The sequence below is a fragment of the Dreissena polymorpha genome, chromosome 8, assembly GCF_020536995.1.
Source record: "Dreissena polymorpha isolate Duluth1 chromosome 8, UMN_Dpol_1.0, whole genome shotgun sequence".
NCBI classification, from domain to species: domain Eukaryota; kingdom Metazoa; phylum Mollusca; class Bivalvia; order Myida; family Dreissenidae; genus Dreissena; species Dreissena polymorpha.
The window spans coordinates 89,731,554-89,747,141 of record NC_068362.1 but is presented as its reverse complement, the minus strand read 5'-3'; the positions used below and the strand labels follow the sequence as shown (position 1 = coordinate 89,747,141).

At 32.6% G+C, this 15,588-nt stretch overlaps 1 protein-coding gene across 5 annotated transcripts; it reads right to left on the bottom strand.

Annotated features, from left to right (window-relative positions):
* Positions 1–2,073: 2,073 nt before the first annotated feature.
* Positions 2,074–14,702, bottom strand: LOC127842562 (uncharacterized). Of its 5 annotated transcripts, none has more exons than XM_052372123.1 (9): positions 14,540–14,702; positions 7,809–7,988; positions 7,574–7,687; positions 7,317–7,463; positions 6,186–6,296; positions 5,697–5,729; positions 4,833–5,102; positions 3,629–3,716; positions 2,074–3,375 (listed from the first exon to the last, which is right to left on the bottom strand). In XM_052372123.1, exons 1-9 carry the CDS (start codon positions 14,598–14,600, stop codon positions 2,769–2,771), a joined length of 1,611 nt encoding a protein of 536 aa, XP_052228083.1. In that variant the 5' UTR covers positions 14,601–14,702; the 3' UTR covers positions 2,074–2,768. The 5 variants fall into 5 exon arrangements, with proteins under 5 accessions (XP_052228083.1, XP_052228084.1, XP_052228086.1 ...); XM_052372124.1 differs by having other exon boundaries at positions 14,546–14,702; XM_052372126.1 differs by lacking the exon at positions 4,833–5,102.
* Positions 14,703–15,588: the final 886 nt, after the last annotated feature.

Below are 15,588 nucleotides of genomic sequence, written 5' to 3'. Positions count from 1 at the left end.
TCTCTCGGAAATAACCGATCATTGAAGATCGGCATGATCGTAAAATAAATCGCGGGAAATCATTAGGGGTGCGCTACCTTAACACAACACACCTACGACATTGCCAGTAGACCGTGTGTGATTTTACTTTAGCACAAATAGTTGATGATATAAACAATAGTTATGACCGTTGATCAAACAGAATATTAATTAAAATGATAGATACATACACAACAACCGTAAAAACTTGAGAAAATCATCGCGCGATAGCATTATACAAGTATGGTACTCAGGACATAAAATGTAAAGGTGTGTTCATTTCAAAGACTTCGGTAATACAAATGAAATAAGGATAAACTCTAAACTTGCGTGTAATTTGTAAGAACTTTAAACTTAATCACTACTGATCGTGAAACATTGTCTGAAAGGAACAAACTTTTATAAAACATAGACGTTTAATGACGCCTTCATCGCATTTAGTAGAACAGGACACATTTAGTATTTTGTGTTAAGATGTCGTAACAAAAACGATGCCAACACAGTCTGATTGAAAGCGTTTTACATTCCAACTCTGGCTTGTTAAGCAGGCATGAAATTATAAGGGCAAATATTCTATAAATATTAGTTGTGGTTAAAGAACCTTATTGGGGCAAATTATTTAAATGCTCAAATGTATAACCTCTGTGATCCCCTTCAGTCAATGAGACTTTTACGGCGATATTGATGAGCACCGAAAATATGGTTGAAACTGTAACGGTTGCATGGCAAGCATGGACAATAATTGTATTCATAATACGATGTTTTCGAAAGAATTGTCACTTATTGAGCCGTCTTCGTTTGAAATTTTACGGAACGATAGTGTCGCTGGTTGAATGCTTTATTCCTTATTGCTAACATGACCTTAATACGATGAAACAGATATCAATTTGCCTTTTCATGATCTTTGGAAACAAAGGTTGTTGCATACTTTTATATCCGTAATCTCATTAGAGACAAGTGAACTAAATTAAGTCAGATTTTCCTAAATAACAAACAGCGATAACAATTAAAACTTTCTATGTTATAAGCTAGTCATTTTCATATTCTATATGTCCAAAAAGTTCAACGGTGATAATTAAATTAAAAGTAAACGAAACAGAAAGCTGTTCATTTTAAAACTGATTTGTTGAATAATCTCATTTACCGATGTAGTTCACCAATGTTGAAGAACAGTAATTTCATTTTTTGTGTTCTTTTGTGCAAAGCATAATATGCAATTAGTTCAACGATTCTTAAACCGTGAATATCATAAATAACGGGCATAGTGCACATATACTGTAACACGTGGCGATTTGTGAACTTAACAACTATGCAAACATGTGACTTCTTCTGTTAGTTTTGGAGTTTCAATTTATTTAACAACCAAAAAGGTCCAGCAGAAAATCACTGACGACTCTGTGAATTGTAGAAGTCCATATACCATTAACGGCTTGATAATTAATTATGACCCTAGAGCATTCAACGGATACGGGTTGTAATGTATTGCTATACCAAGTAACCGTTAAGATGTCAAAGATTCGTTCCATGCGTTTTCATAACTCAATGTATTTTTACTGTAAATCCAAGTATACACAATCTTAAGGCGAGGCGATCGATTAATGACTACTTACTAATGGACACATTAAATATCCAGTTTGTTTAAACTGGCTTGATGGCTATGCTGATTGCAAAGACTGGAATGAGCACTTAAAACGGGAAGACTTTGGGAATAATATTGTTTTAAGATAACTTGTTATTGTAAACTTGCGGTTTGTGTGCGATGCCAATTGGTGCAACTGATAAAACTTTCTAATTACATCATATGAGCATGATATGTAATGCACATGATTTCGCCATTTTAGAATAACATATCGAAACAAATCACGATTTTTTTTATGTACAATACGCATGTTATTTTGCAGCATGATTTTGTGTTGCCGACATAAAAATAGTAGTCCAGTTACTTTTGTGATACAGATAACAAAACAGGCTAGTTTATACTAATGTGTCAAACATAATAACTTTTAAAGCAGCAAACCAACGGGGGCAGAAAACATAGTAAAAATTACAAATTAATTAATTCAACATTTTTTTTTATTACCGTATGTAGCAACCCACTGCAAAATAAATGTTATTAAGTTTTTACAAACGCTTAAATTAATTAACACATTTTACCAAATATTAACCATGTAACTTAAAAAGGGGTTACATTGTTCATATTTAAAATGCAATAACTATGATGTCTTTGTTTTTATTTCTATTTGAATAATATATTGAATACTGTAACATTGAAATAAATTAAATAGTCTGTTGTTTTTAGTTTAGACATGATTTGAAAAGGAAATAAGCCGGTGGTGTGCATTTTGCATATACAGACACGAGAGACAGGGACGCAATGGATATCACTATATCAAGCGAAATCACTTTTGCGCCGAGATACTAAATCACTGTTTTTGTGTTTGCAATCGCATGCAAGTAATAGTATCACCCGCAATTTCAGCTGCATAACGCACCACAAAGTGTCATATCGAATGCTGTAAAGAGCATGCAGAATTTCCGACATGCGTTAATAAATAGTTTTTTTTAAATAGTTTGTACTTTTTTAATGTCAAGCAACATAAACTATACTGGTCATCTTAATAGGGCTACACTGTTATTAAAATACAAAATGTCATTAGTAAGATAACATTTTTATAGTGTACAAAATACAGTGATGCATTCCTTCAATTTACGGCAATTTGTTTGCCTTTTGATAGAAATGCAACTAGCAATTATGTCGGCAAATGGTTCAGTGTGTCATAATCACTCATGTACGGGCCCGCTTGTTCATGCTTAGAGAAAGCGACGTTGTAATCATTTTCATCGTGATTATATTGCTTCCCAAATCCTATGTGACTGTATTCGTTCAAGGTCACGCTGTCTGGAGCTTCAGAGAAATGCACGCCGTCGTACTGATCACTCATGACATCCGTGTTACAGTATTCATGATCCTGGTCTTCTTGTTGCTTGCTTGTAAAATACAACGTGTTCATAGCTACATTGAACTCTGTCATCAGTTCGTTTGATCCGATTTTTAAATCATCTTTATATTTATTTGTAGGAGTTGTTTCCCTTTTCTGATATATGTCATGGCAATAACTGTAATGTTCTTGATGAGTCGCACGCACGCCATTACTATCAGTACATGTTTCTTCATAACAAGCATGGCTTCGACCGCGTCCTATTGCTGAATTGGAGAAATAAGCATCGTTATTTGCTGAAATTTGACAAGGATTGTCATGAGTCAAGTTAACGCGGTTTTCAGGCACAGCATATGTAGCATTCATCTCGGCATGAGCTGTAACAGTCCTTTTGTCGGCATCACGGCGAGTCGTGTTCCTGAAAATGGTCTTGAAAGTCAGATTCTCTGTATGAAGTTGTAACGAGGACAAAATACTTTCTAAACCTGAGTTTTCGGATTCAAATGATTTGAAGGGTGCTCGACTAGCTTTAATTAGATGTTCAAAGGCAGATAAAATGTATTTGTGATTAATATATGTACTTAACAAACATGAAGATTCATTAACGACTTAAGAATGGATCTACATTTAATAAAAGATCATATGCGTGAATTCCGAAACATATATCTTACCGTCGAATATAACATGATAGAGCAATAACTGCGATAATGATGACAAGACATCCTAGTCCAATTCCCAATCCAATATTTAACTTTGAAACTGAAATTAAAGTATTAAAATTGCACAAACGGCACGCAAAATGTGTGTTGAATATTGATAAAATTGAAAGTGCCGCATACATGTGTGTAATATGTTGAAACTTTTGTTCGCTGCAACGTGTAAGGTAACACTGTGAGACTTTTTATTGACAACATATTGTTTGCCATGAATCGCAGTACGTCATTGTTGTCAAAAGACATCGTAGTAAAATACTTATACAAAGCTTCATTTAAAAGAATGTTATCATTTCAAACAATGCTTTATATTACTTAATATGAAAATAAATTATTACTACATCCCCTTATGTCTGACAAAGTGACTGTACTCGTTTAACAAAATACAATTTGAAATGAAAACAGGTACCATATGCTGTGTATTCTACGTACCGTTTCTGTTTGAAAAGGGCGCACTAACAGTCGTGCGTGCAGGGAATAAAGCATATTGTTCGGTCGTCATATATGGATGTCTACGATAAGTGGATCGTGAATTCGTTTATATGGTTGTCAACAAGGTCGAGGAAAGCGTAAGCTTTGATGCAGTTATTGATAATAATGTGCCTGTGGGTGAGATCGTTGTTTTGACGTGTGAACGTGCTGTTTGACTGTCTGTTGAAGACACACGTTCAGTAATTGTCGAAACATGTGTTCGGTCACATTTTTAAAAACAAGTATAAAGCAAATATTTTACAACTGCGATAATGATGGCAATACATCCTAGTCCAATTCCCAATCCAATATTTAACTTTGGAACTGAAATTTATGTATTGAGATTGCAGAAATGGCACGCAAAATATGTATAAAATATTGTTCAATGTGAAAGTTCCGCAAACATTTGTGTACAATGTGGCAAATTTTGTTCTCTGCAATGTGTAAGGTAACACTGTGAGAATTTTTATTGGCAACATAATGTTTGCTATCAATCGCAGTACGTTATTGTTGCTCAATGATATCGTCTTAAAATACTTAGAAAAACTTCATTAATAAACAATTCTTTATATAGCCTATCATAAAAATAGATTAATCATAAGTCCCCTTATGTCGACAAAGTGACTGTTCTCGTTTAACAAAATACAATTTGAAATGAAAACATGTGCCATTCGGTGTGAATTATACGTACCGTTTTTGTTTGAAAAGGGCGCACTAACAGTCGTGCGTGCAGGGAATAAAGCATATTGTTCGGTCGTCATATATGGATGTCTACGATAAGTGGATCGTGAATTCGTTTGTATGGTTGTCAACAAGGTTGAGGAAAGCTTAAGTTTTGATGCAGTTTTTGATAATAATGTGCCTGTGGGTGAGATCGTTGTTTTGACGTGTGCACGTGCTGTTGGACTGTCTGTTGAAGACACACGTTCGGTAATTGTAGGAACATGTGTTCGGTCACATTCTTAAAAAAAAGTATAAAGCAAATTTTACGAAGAAAACTAATAGAATAGAATATAACAATGGACATGGATACGCAGTAGCATATAAACGTGATATATGTCTTGACGTTTATATACGCAATTAGGCTATTGTAACCTAATGAAATATTAATTAGACAAAACAATATAATGAGATATATGGTTTTCATCGTTTCGTATTTCGTTTGAACAAATAAAATACTCAAATAATATTTGTAACGCCACCGTTCAATCAAGTGTCTGTTAATGGAATTAAACTTTAATAGAAACATCATTACGAGAAAAATGTTGTAATAATCTGCAAGTCTTTTACAGGAAGCAAGTCGATGATTGAAAAAAGATAAGATAATTCATACAATATTTAAAATACAATGGTTAAAGCTACAATGCATAAGAAAGCATTTGGCGTTTTCATGCTCTCCAAAAATTGTATTTAGCCCAGAATTTATTAACAAAAAGGAAATTTGCTTAAAGAAAAAGCGTAAACAGTAATACAAAATGCAATACAATACAGTTTGACATCATATGTAAAACACCTACAATTCATTTCACAAAAGCTGCAAAACATTATATCTTACCAGAAAAAACAGAAAATCCAAGGAAATGATCCGCTGTAATAACACAAAATGGTTTGCAAATATTATCACATCAATTACAGCTGCTACTGCATTGATAATTACACACATTTGTATGAGTTTGATAGAGATACTCTTAACCTCAATGCTTAAGTTTTACATCCATATGACATTAAAATGTTTGTTATTTTGGCTCCTTTTTTTATCAATAAACGAGGATATCCGGAAGTGAACACCTATGGTATTTATATAATATTTATTAAAGTATATGCAATAATTATAAAGGCATAATAGTTGGACAATGCAGATCTTAATTGTAGTTACATGTAGCAACAAAAGAGGATGTTCTTTCGCATTTTATTTAATAGTAAAAAAATCACAACGCATACAATTAGAAATGAGAAATCGGAAACATTTCCGCCATTTTCTTTCAAACATTCCATGTTAAATTATGGTAATATTAAAGGTCCCAACAATAAGAATAATACATACGAAGATCACACATGGAATACCGTAGCGAGGAGCAGTTATTTTCAAAATGTAAGATTCCATTGCTGTGAACACTTCCACATTGGTCGGGCATTGGAAGATTGTTAATGTCACCTAGATGCAAACACAAATATTAAAACATCACCGTCAGTTATAAATGAAATGTATCATTAAGTTTATGTATCTGAGGTCATTAGTATAATTGCTGTGTTTCTAACATTGGCTTGTCAAAGCTAGGCCTGCTCCTCTTTAATTTATAAGTAAGTATATTTCACATTTGTATCAATCATATCAAGTTTAACTGTATGATAAATTGATTAAATCTGGTATAAAACACAAAGATTACTTGAGAGTTTAGGGAAACTACCACGGTTTGAATATAAAAGTGATTACATTTTAATTTAATAAATATGGATTTAAGAACATAATATTCGTGTTTAAATATCGACGAGTTTAATTAATTGGTTGGATAATATTTCAACTTTATTTATGTGTGAGCGTTAGGAGAGGTAATTTTGCAAATCAGTATGGACTGATTAGCTGTATCAATGATTTGAAAAAAAAAACATCTCGACCTGTGTTTTAAGACACACTCTTTATAAATTTGAATGGGTTCTGGTCATTTCAAACTTGCGATATAAAAAACTATAACATAAATTTGAAAACTGAGTTGCGTCTAAGATTATACAACAGCGAACAAATCGAGTGCCTTCAGCGCTTTGATTATAGATATAGGTTGCAGACGTGTATTTTTATCCACATACCACATGTAGAAACATGTGTTGTTTTCTAGAAAACACATTCATATTTAATAAAAATATTTAATATCAAATGCAATATGTATGCAAACGTTATGTGTCATATGGTTTTCCTGGAACAGAGTTCAAAACACAACTTGAATCAATTTCATATTATAAGCCTCACACTTTTTGAACCATAATGCGGTTTTAGCTAGTATTTGACCCACTCTAAAGGTATAATATTTAATAATTTGCAAAAGTATTAATAATACCACAAATGCAAGAGTTATCTGTAAATTAGATCTATTTTAATTAAAACAAAAACTATATTCATCGTTTTTACCAAAAGTCTATCGGGATATTTTGTTGTTTGGTAACCGTAAAAGTAAATTACCACGAAGTGTGTTTGTTTCGTAGGCGTATGCGTGTGCAACCCAGTAATCACCGTCTGGAACCATGTTGCGGACATAATTGTCTTGGTATGTTGAAGTGGTACACATTATCGCACGTTGCCAGGTTCCGGTTTGCACGCACCGTTCACCTATATTTTGATAAAACATACACTTAGTAGACATGCTTCTCTTTATGCGTGTTACATTTTGCGATGTTATCAACACTTACATGATCAATTCGTTCAAACTAGATAATTACCAAACAGGTATGATTGACAGCAAATGTAGTGTTTTTCTTTGCTGCAGTCTCCAAACTCTATCGAACCAAACATGTTCAACTTAAAGGTTCTGTATCCGCAAGCAACTGGATAATCTAAAATACATCAAGTACTTGAATGTAAACTTTGTTTTTAAACCAAACTTTTTGAAAAATGTAAACACCAATATTTCAAAACAACGAATCACATTCTTTCTGACGATTTAGATACTCAAACCTGGAATCGATGATACATGCAGTTTACGTGTTGTATAGTCAGGAGTCCAAAATGAAGCATCTTTGGGAATTCCATACGGAATATGAATTTGGTCAGAACCAACAAGTATTCCAGTTTTGTTCTGACACCATGCTATTGCAGATTTCCATGGTAGTGGTTGATAGTTACACATTATTTCGCCTGTAATTTAATATAGTTAGTAATTGTAAAAAGCCTATTTTTATTTTAAGTTGCATGTAATTTTTAGTGAACAGAGGTATTTAATCTCCAATATCATCGACACACGTCTTACATTATTTATGTTTTTAGGTTCATGTTAAGTGCAAAAATGACCCCACATTGAAGAAATTGAAAAATATAAAAACGAACAGTAATGCCCAAAATAAATAAATGAAATTTACATATGGTTTAAATAATTACATATTATTTCCATATATGTATACATTATAAAACAAACAATCACAAATCTTAGTAATATTTGTGATTATGTGCAAAAATATTCCAATGTATGGCAAATTCTCAAATTCATTTAAAAACACACATGAACCAAATAAAACCACCAACAGTATAGGCCAGTTATATTTAAGGTCGTACTACCACAACGTCAATAAAGCCCCACAACGACACTATGTGTATTTCAAAATGAACATGTTTATCCCATGAGTTGCTAATTATAGATTTTGGAAAAAAGTCTAAGTTTCCACTTGCATATCATGAGATCAAGAGGAGTTATGAAATAATAAAATATATTTAATGAAACTATATCATTTTCCTATTATCTCCATAACATTGACGCTTACGTGAAATCACTAATTCAATAGAATCTTAAATCATTTGAGTTCCCTCCCGATTTAATTTCATCTGTCGTCCATCTTTGTCAGCAGTTTGTATTGATCCGCATTTACGAATTTGTTAAATATTGCTTATATATTATATTTATTCGATTAGATATCTTGAAAATACCTCATAAACAAATTATAAAAATTGAAGAACAAATGGATCGGTAATAATTTATAAATTGTCGAAATTAAAAAGAAATATTTCTCGAATATTCGTCCGGCAAATAATGGCTAGCTGAACCAGTAAACATGACAAGACAATAACAAATGCATTTTTGATCGATGACAAGGTTTATATAGAAAGGTAAGTGTTCACTTGGTTTAATATGAACGTGTGCCCTACATTTGTTTAATTTATTTTCCGATCCCACAAATATTATGCCTAGATCGTTAATTAAAATATTGTTATGTCGACTTCCTTGAAACCGGATGTTTTATGCCATCATGTTTGACGAACGCGTATGGTGTTCGAGCTGTGACATAAACATGTTGTAATTTGTTTTAAGGTAGCCAATTAGTCGTCTTTCCGATTCCTATATATTTCAAATGAACAATAAAAGTGTTTGCCTTTTGGTAATATAGTTTATTTTTTTGTAATTGGGTCATTTTGTGACTATAATGAGTACTGTATTGCGAGTAAATAAGTTAATTTGAAAATGAAGGTTCACTGGAAAGTCCACCATACTTAAAGTAATTCCCAATTTTTGTGTTAACTTTTGACAGTTTTTTATGTTTTTCTTTTGCATATTTTAGGATTGTTGTGTTGTGTTGTGTGGACTTTTCATTAGTAGTACCTAACATTAAGTGTATACAATAATTTGACCAAAGGAATTTGTTCAATTTAACTCCGTTTGTTATTTTGATAATTTCATGCATGCGCTGTATATTTCTTCAAAAGCAACATTTTGCATCATATTTTTATTAGCATTTGCTGATCTGTTCTGCATGTATTTACAAGCCTATTGACATATAAATTGAATTTATTGCCATAATATTTGTTGAAGTATTTCTATGTGAAGAATACGCCTTTTTACACTTTACATGAACCTTAATCTCACACAAACAAAACATGTGTAGCTTAGTACTTGATATCGATAAATCGTACATTTATATGTCATCAAGCAATCTGAGATTAGTATGCTCTTGGGTACCGTTTCGTTATTCGTAATACATGCCCATTCCTTGAAAGTATTTTCATATAAATGTAAAACAAAAACAAATATTAGTAAGGGTTGAAAGAGCATTGATAAATGAGTGATAGTGTCCTCAGTTTTGAAAAGGACATCAAAATATTATTATATTGAAGTACTGCGTATATGAATTAACAACATTAGAAACTATATCTAACTAGATTAACAGACATATAAATAATCATTCTTACAGGGGGACTGTGCATACGGGAGCTGACTGGGTGTAAGTGAGGTTAGTGGGAACTGACTTACAAAATGGCGTCGTTTCCGTGATTTTCGCTAAGGAGTATCGTGTATTTTCACCCGGTAAGCCACTTCATATTGATATTTCTTTCCAATAAATACAATATTTCGGCTCTACTGCGTTTGTGCTTCCCTTGGGTTTTTGTTTCCCGATCGCAGACGTCGGAATAAAAAAACTATTTAAGGAAAACCGTCCACAAATTTGTTGTTTAATAACTTGAGCTTCGAGATTTTGGATGTACGAATATCATTTTCTCTTATAATAAACAGTATTTGCGCATGTTTACATTGCACTATAACAATAAACACAAAAAATTTATTATTTCGATGCGTTCTTATCTCTATTAATTCATTTAATGCCGAATTATAAAGGTTTTACCCCGCCCCCCTTTTTGTTGAAACAGACTTTCTTTTAAGCATATTTTGAGTCCTGACTTTCGAACGACAAACACAGCTCAAACATATGTTAGAAGGTTTAGCACGGATTAATTGTCGTGAGTGAATTCCTCCTTGATTCGAATGTTTTGAAGACCTTTTTCTCATTGGAGGTCACTTTTATTCTTTTGCGATTGACCCAATATGTAATATGTGAGGAATTAATTAGTGTTAAGTAATTAGCTCAAAGTGACATACACATTGGTTTGAATATTTTCACACATACTTAACACTAGCATCTGGTGGGCATAATAAAAGGCTTTTAACGGTCTTATTTTCACAGTTTCCACATATTTAGTTTAACACGTATGAACATATGTTTGAATATGCCTTGAACAGAATTATTTGGTTTAAACATATTTATTTCGGAATGCATATACATCAAATAAATACACAGTAATATGTGGATTGACCTGGAAGCTAAACTTAGCTTATTGTAGGTCGTTCCACGAACATAATTATTTGCTTACTAAATAGAATACTATGCACAATATTTTCAGGTAACAAGACGCTAAACATACACGTTAAGGATACAAAGATTAAACAAGTAAGCGTTACTAAGTGTGTACCGCTCTAGAAAGCGAAATGTACATGAAAACCAACCCATGAAAAACAAAATAAGTACGCGTCGGTTAAACACACACACACACACACACACACACACAAATGACACAAACGTGCAATATAAGTGCAATGAAAAACAAACAAAACAAACAGGTAAAGCCGGTTCGATACTAATACAAGTTTGATTGAGATAAACGTACTACCATAATTGAAATTCGGAATACCTGAAGCGATTTGAAATACCTAACGCGAGGTTAGAAGATGCATACCAGTGGATATTTTTTTGTAGTTACGAACTTACATATTAACTGTTTATTGAAAACAATGACATTTAACGCTTTTTGCCACTACAATACTGAAACATGAATGAAACATTTATGTGACACTTTTTGGACGATATACTTTTAAACAAGTTTTGTATGTGTTGATTATATCATAATCGCGAAAAATGAACGTGCACTGGAAAGAGAGATTTCAGCAAATGCAATACACGATATGATTTATATGAGTTAATTTTGTTTCTCTTTTCTACTTACGGGAATGCATATTATTTTAGACTATTGTATTGAGGAAATAAAGTTTTGGTTCATCTAGACATATTATTTTGTTTTTTCCTAATATTGTTTGCTACTCTTTAGTAATGTTAAAGCTTTCAATAAATAATGAATTCATTTCGACCTAACTGAATATTTATCATGTATGTTAAGTGCTTAGTACACACGGAAAAGTATGCAGAGACATCGTGGGAAGAATTGACGTAACACAGATGATGGTTTACTTAAATATAAAAAACGTAAGAAACTAGCATCATGACAAATACGAAACTAAACGAGTAATTAAGTAGACTTAATACAAACCACTACAAATATCAGCTGTAAATGTATTTGGTTTGTTCATATGTCTTTATCTGCTGTTGAAGGATTCTTTCTGGCAATTTATTCATTTAAACTCATGTGATCCACGAATGAGGATTGGTAGCTCAGTCCTCCTCAATTTTTGTTATTCATTTTAACATGTACTACAACAAAAGATGCACTTATAACCGCCCTCTGCGTTATTGTGATGCTACAGTAGGTAACGGGATTTAAAAAAAAAACTTAATATATTGCACCACATCATATGCTATATAACAATAATATTGAAGTACACCTATACACTTTACAAAAGATGGATATTTTGTGGCAAACCCTTTAACATACGAAATAGCTGTTTGTCATTTGAAAGTCAGGTCCCAAAATGTACTTGAAAGAAGTACAGTTCTAGAAAGGGGTTTATTCCATTATATCTTGGCAATACATACATTTGTTGGAGATAAAACTGCATCGGGAAAATGAAATAAAAGTGATTTTGTTTATATTTTGCAATAGGCATTCGCAAATATTAAGTATTTTTTTAGAAAAAAATGATATAAGTACATCAAAATACTCGAAGGTCACGTAAGCAATCAACAAATTGGTGGACGGTTTTCCTTCGACAATTCTTTTATTTTCCAACGTCTTCAATTTTAGACAAAAATCAAAGTTAAGCTCATACACCGTAGAGCCAATAGGGAGTATTCATTGTAAGGAAATATCAATATATGACAAAAATACAAGTTACTCCTTTCGTTACTAGCGAAAATAATCAAAACGACGTCTTTTGGGTGTAAATTTGGAAGTAACCTCACTAAAGCTCGGTCAGCTTCCGTATGCTCATTTTTTAGCCCATAGAACAAGTTAAACTTAAAACAACAAAACTTACATTAACTTTAACTATGCATTTACCGCAATACAATTTCATTGCTGCAACATGTGCATTTATGTGCTTCTCACGCGGCCAGTGTCTCAAAGGTTCCGTTTGAACCCTTGTGATTGTACGATCATAATTAAAAATGAACTAGAAACTATTTAAAGTCGAACTCATCTTTTAAGGCATATGTACAATAATTTGTAATTTTTGATCAATTGTGTATTAATATTATGCATTAATAATTAATGTTGATATTTCTTTGCATGACGTAAACATCATTCATTGCTGGAGCCATTGTGACAATAGGTTTATTACTAGGTCAATTAACATATTATGGTCTTTGCAAACAGTTAATAACAAGAAATATCTTTAAAAAAGATATACGGCGTTGATAGTTCAACGAATGAGATCAAGGATAGCGAATGTCTTTTTCTGTGCAGCTCTTAGCTGCATCACACGCATTACTGGATGTTACGCGGAGTTTTCGCGGCTTATTTTACATTATTACATATTGCTGGTCATAAACCTATAGATACAAAACAGAAAACCAAAAGAAGAATGGAAGTGAAATTAAAACATATGAGTCAACCCGCCACACCCGAAGTATCCATATTTATAGGCGCGTTCTTCGAACAAACCTGTTTTAGGTGTTTGTCGGGCATTGCTATTTGGTTCGATTATTAACAGTATCGAGAATCATCGCGCTCATGCTTAATACATAATCAATAATGGTGGAATAATTATTGTTTAATTAATCAAAAATAGTATTTATCATTGTATTGTTGAAAACAAATTTAGAATCTATTATTAACATACCATAATTATATTGCTGAATATCTTCATTTAACATATTTCTGGTCTTAAGAACATTCCAGGTCACCTAGTTCATGGATAGCGTCTTTATTATATAACGATTATTTTACTGGCCGTGAATTCCGGTGATGACCTGTATATAAACTCTGACATTTACACACTAATCGCGAATCGACCCGATACCTCGCGGGTTGAAATGCAATACATTAAAGTGAGGCCTCGCTTCCACTGCTCTTTATACTTTTACATGTTAACATGTTGACAGGAATATGGAAGTAAGTACTAAATATGAGAATATAGCCTTTAAGTATAAACGCTTTTGCGCTGGTAATTCTCTGAAAATAATAGATGCACGCACAAACTGTATTGATGTCGAGAATTGAGTGTAAAACTGTTCTATCTATTAAGCCTTTTCATTAGAGATAAAATTGTTTCATGCAGTAAAACAGTGTTACAAAGACGCGGATATGTTTCCAATGTTCTGGTGGTATACTCAAATCAGCCAATGAAATAAATGAAGTCTATTCATTCGTACCTAGCCGCGGGAAATTTTATTTGAATTTTATTGGACACTTACAAAGGTCAGGTAAAGGTAAAAAGCTGGCTTAATACAGCTTACGCCGAAAAATATTATTACTCAAAATATATCTTACAACGATATTTTGCTAAAACAGTGTATAGACTGCGCTATTGCAATGATACTACTGTTTTTGTGCACCCAATCCATTTCGGCGGAAGAACGAATCGCAATTTGAAAAAGAAGTAGCTTGTCCCGGATATGGAGTGAGGTTATTAACCTGTTTCGCAACGAAAAAACATATTGATGAAAGGTCGTATGAGTGCAGTTATAATACGAGTATTAGCGATGATAGGGACAACCTTATTTTTATTTTAAAGAAACACAAACGTATATACTTACACTTACCGTTTATAAGCATATAATTCCATATCATTAATATACCAATCCTAACGACTTCCATTATTGTCAATTTTAACCTTATTAAAACTTTTACTGGATTGTATAAAGAAGGAAGTAGAAATTTAGAACTTGAATAATGGTTGAGGTCGTTGCGTCGATTTTATCTTCATATCTAAGCCGATATTGATGATTTATGGTAAGTTTAAGAATGTAAGGTCAACATAAAATATATTGTTCGTTTAACGTATTCCATGGATAAGCATCATTCTCTGTGATACATATTTGATATAGCTTTTTTAAGTGATCGGTCCCTGATCCATACACAAACAGTATAATGTGATGTTATATATAAACATATATTTTTTTAGGAACAACCGCATTTATATTCCATCTTCATATTGTGATATGATATTTTTGTTTAAGGTTTCGCTATCGAACATTTTGTGCACTGAATGTATTTTGTTTCTATTTTACTTGTGGTTACTTAATTTCAACAAATATTCGGCAAAATAAAAATATTTTTACCAAAACAATACATATATGTAGGTTTTATGGGATCCTTCTAGCGAAGATATTTGTTAATAAAGTGTGGATGTTTTGTTTGTTTCCGAAAGTCCCCAACAGTATACAATCTAACATCAACATGTTATTTACATATTAGCAGCTTCTTTTATGGACAATGCAAAACTGTATTTGTACTTTGAACCTTGATCTGCCGGTCATACAATGATGTCATATTTGGATGGAACGCATAATTAGCTATTTAAAACATCATTCGCAATAGTGTTTATCCTGAATAGTAATATAGTGTGTAAAAGGGGAAGTTCTTTTTTTATTGGCCTGTATCAACATAGATAACACCCCCCCCCCTCACACACACACACATTTACAAGTAGTTTCTTATCAGCGGTGTTCCAAAACAAACACATGGTTTTTCCACAAGTAATCGAAACATGATAAACGAAAAAAATATGTGGTGCAGTTGTATATTGCATCTAGGACGGAAACTTTATAATTCGCCAAACACTTTAAAGGCGCTAGCTGATTTT

What these genes read in the sequence shown, in the direction of transcription:
- LOC127842562 (XM_052372123.1), bottom strand. Translation starts at nt 14,600, where the DNA reads ATGGAAGTCGTTAGGATTGGTATATTAATGATATGGAATTATATGCTT. An exon ending in GCATGTATCATCGATTCCAG is followed by an intron (nt 7,688 to 7,808) that starts GTTTGAGTATCT and finishes GATGTATTTTAG; the next exon opens with ATTATCCAGTTGCTTGCGGA. An exon ending in CTGTCAATCATACCTGTTTG is followed by an intron (nt 7,464 to 7,573) that starts GTAATTATCTAG and finishes ATCAAAATATAG; the next exon opens with GTGAACGGTGCGTGCAAACC.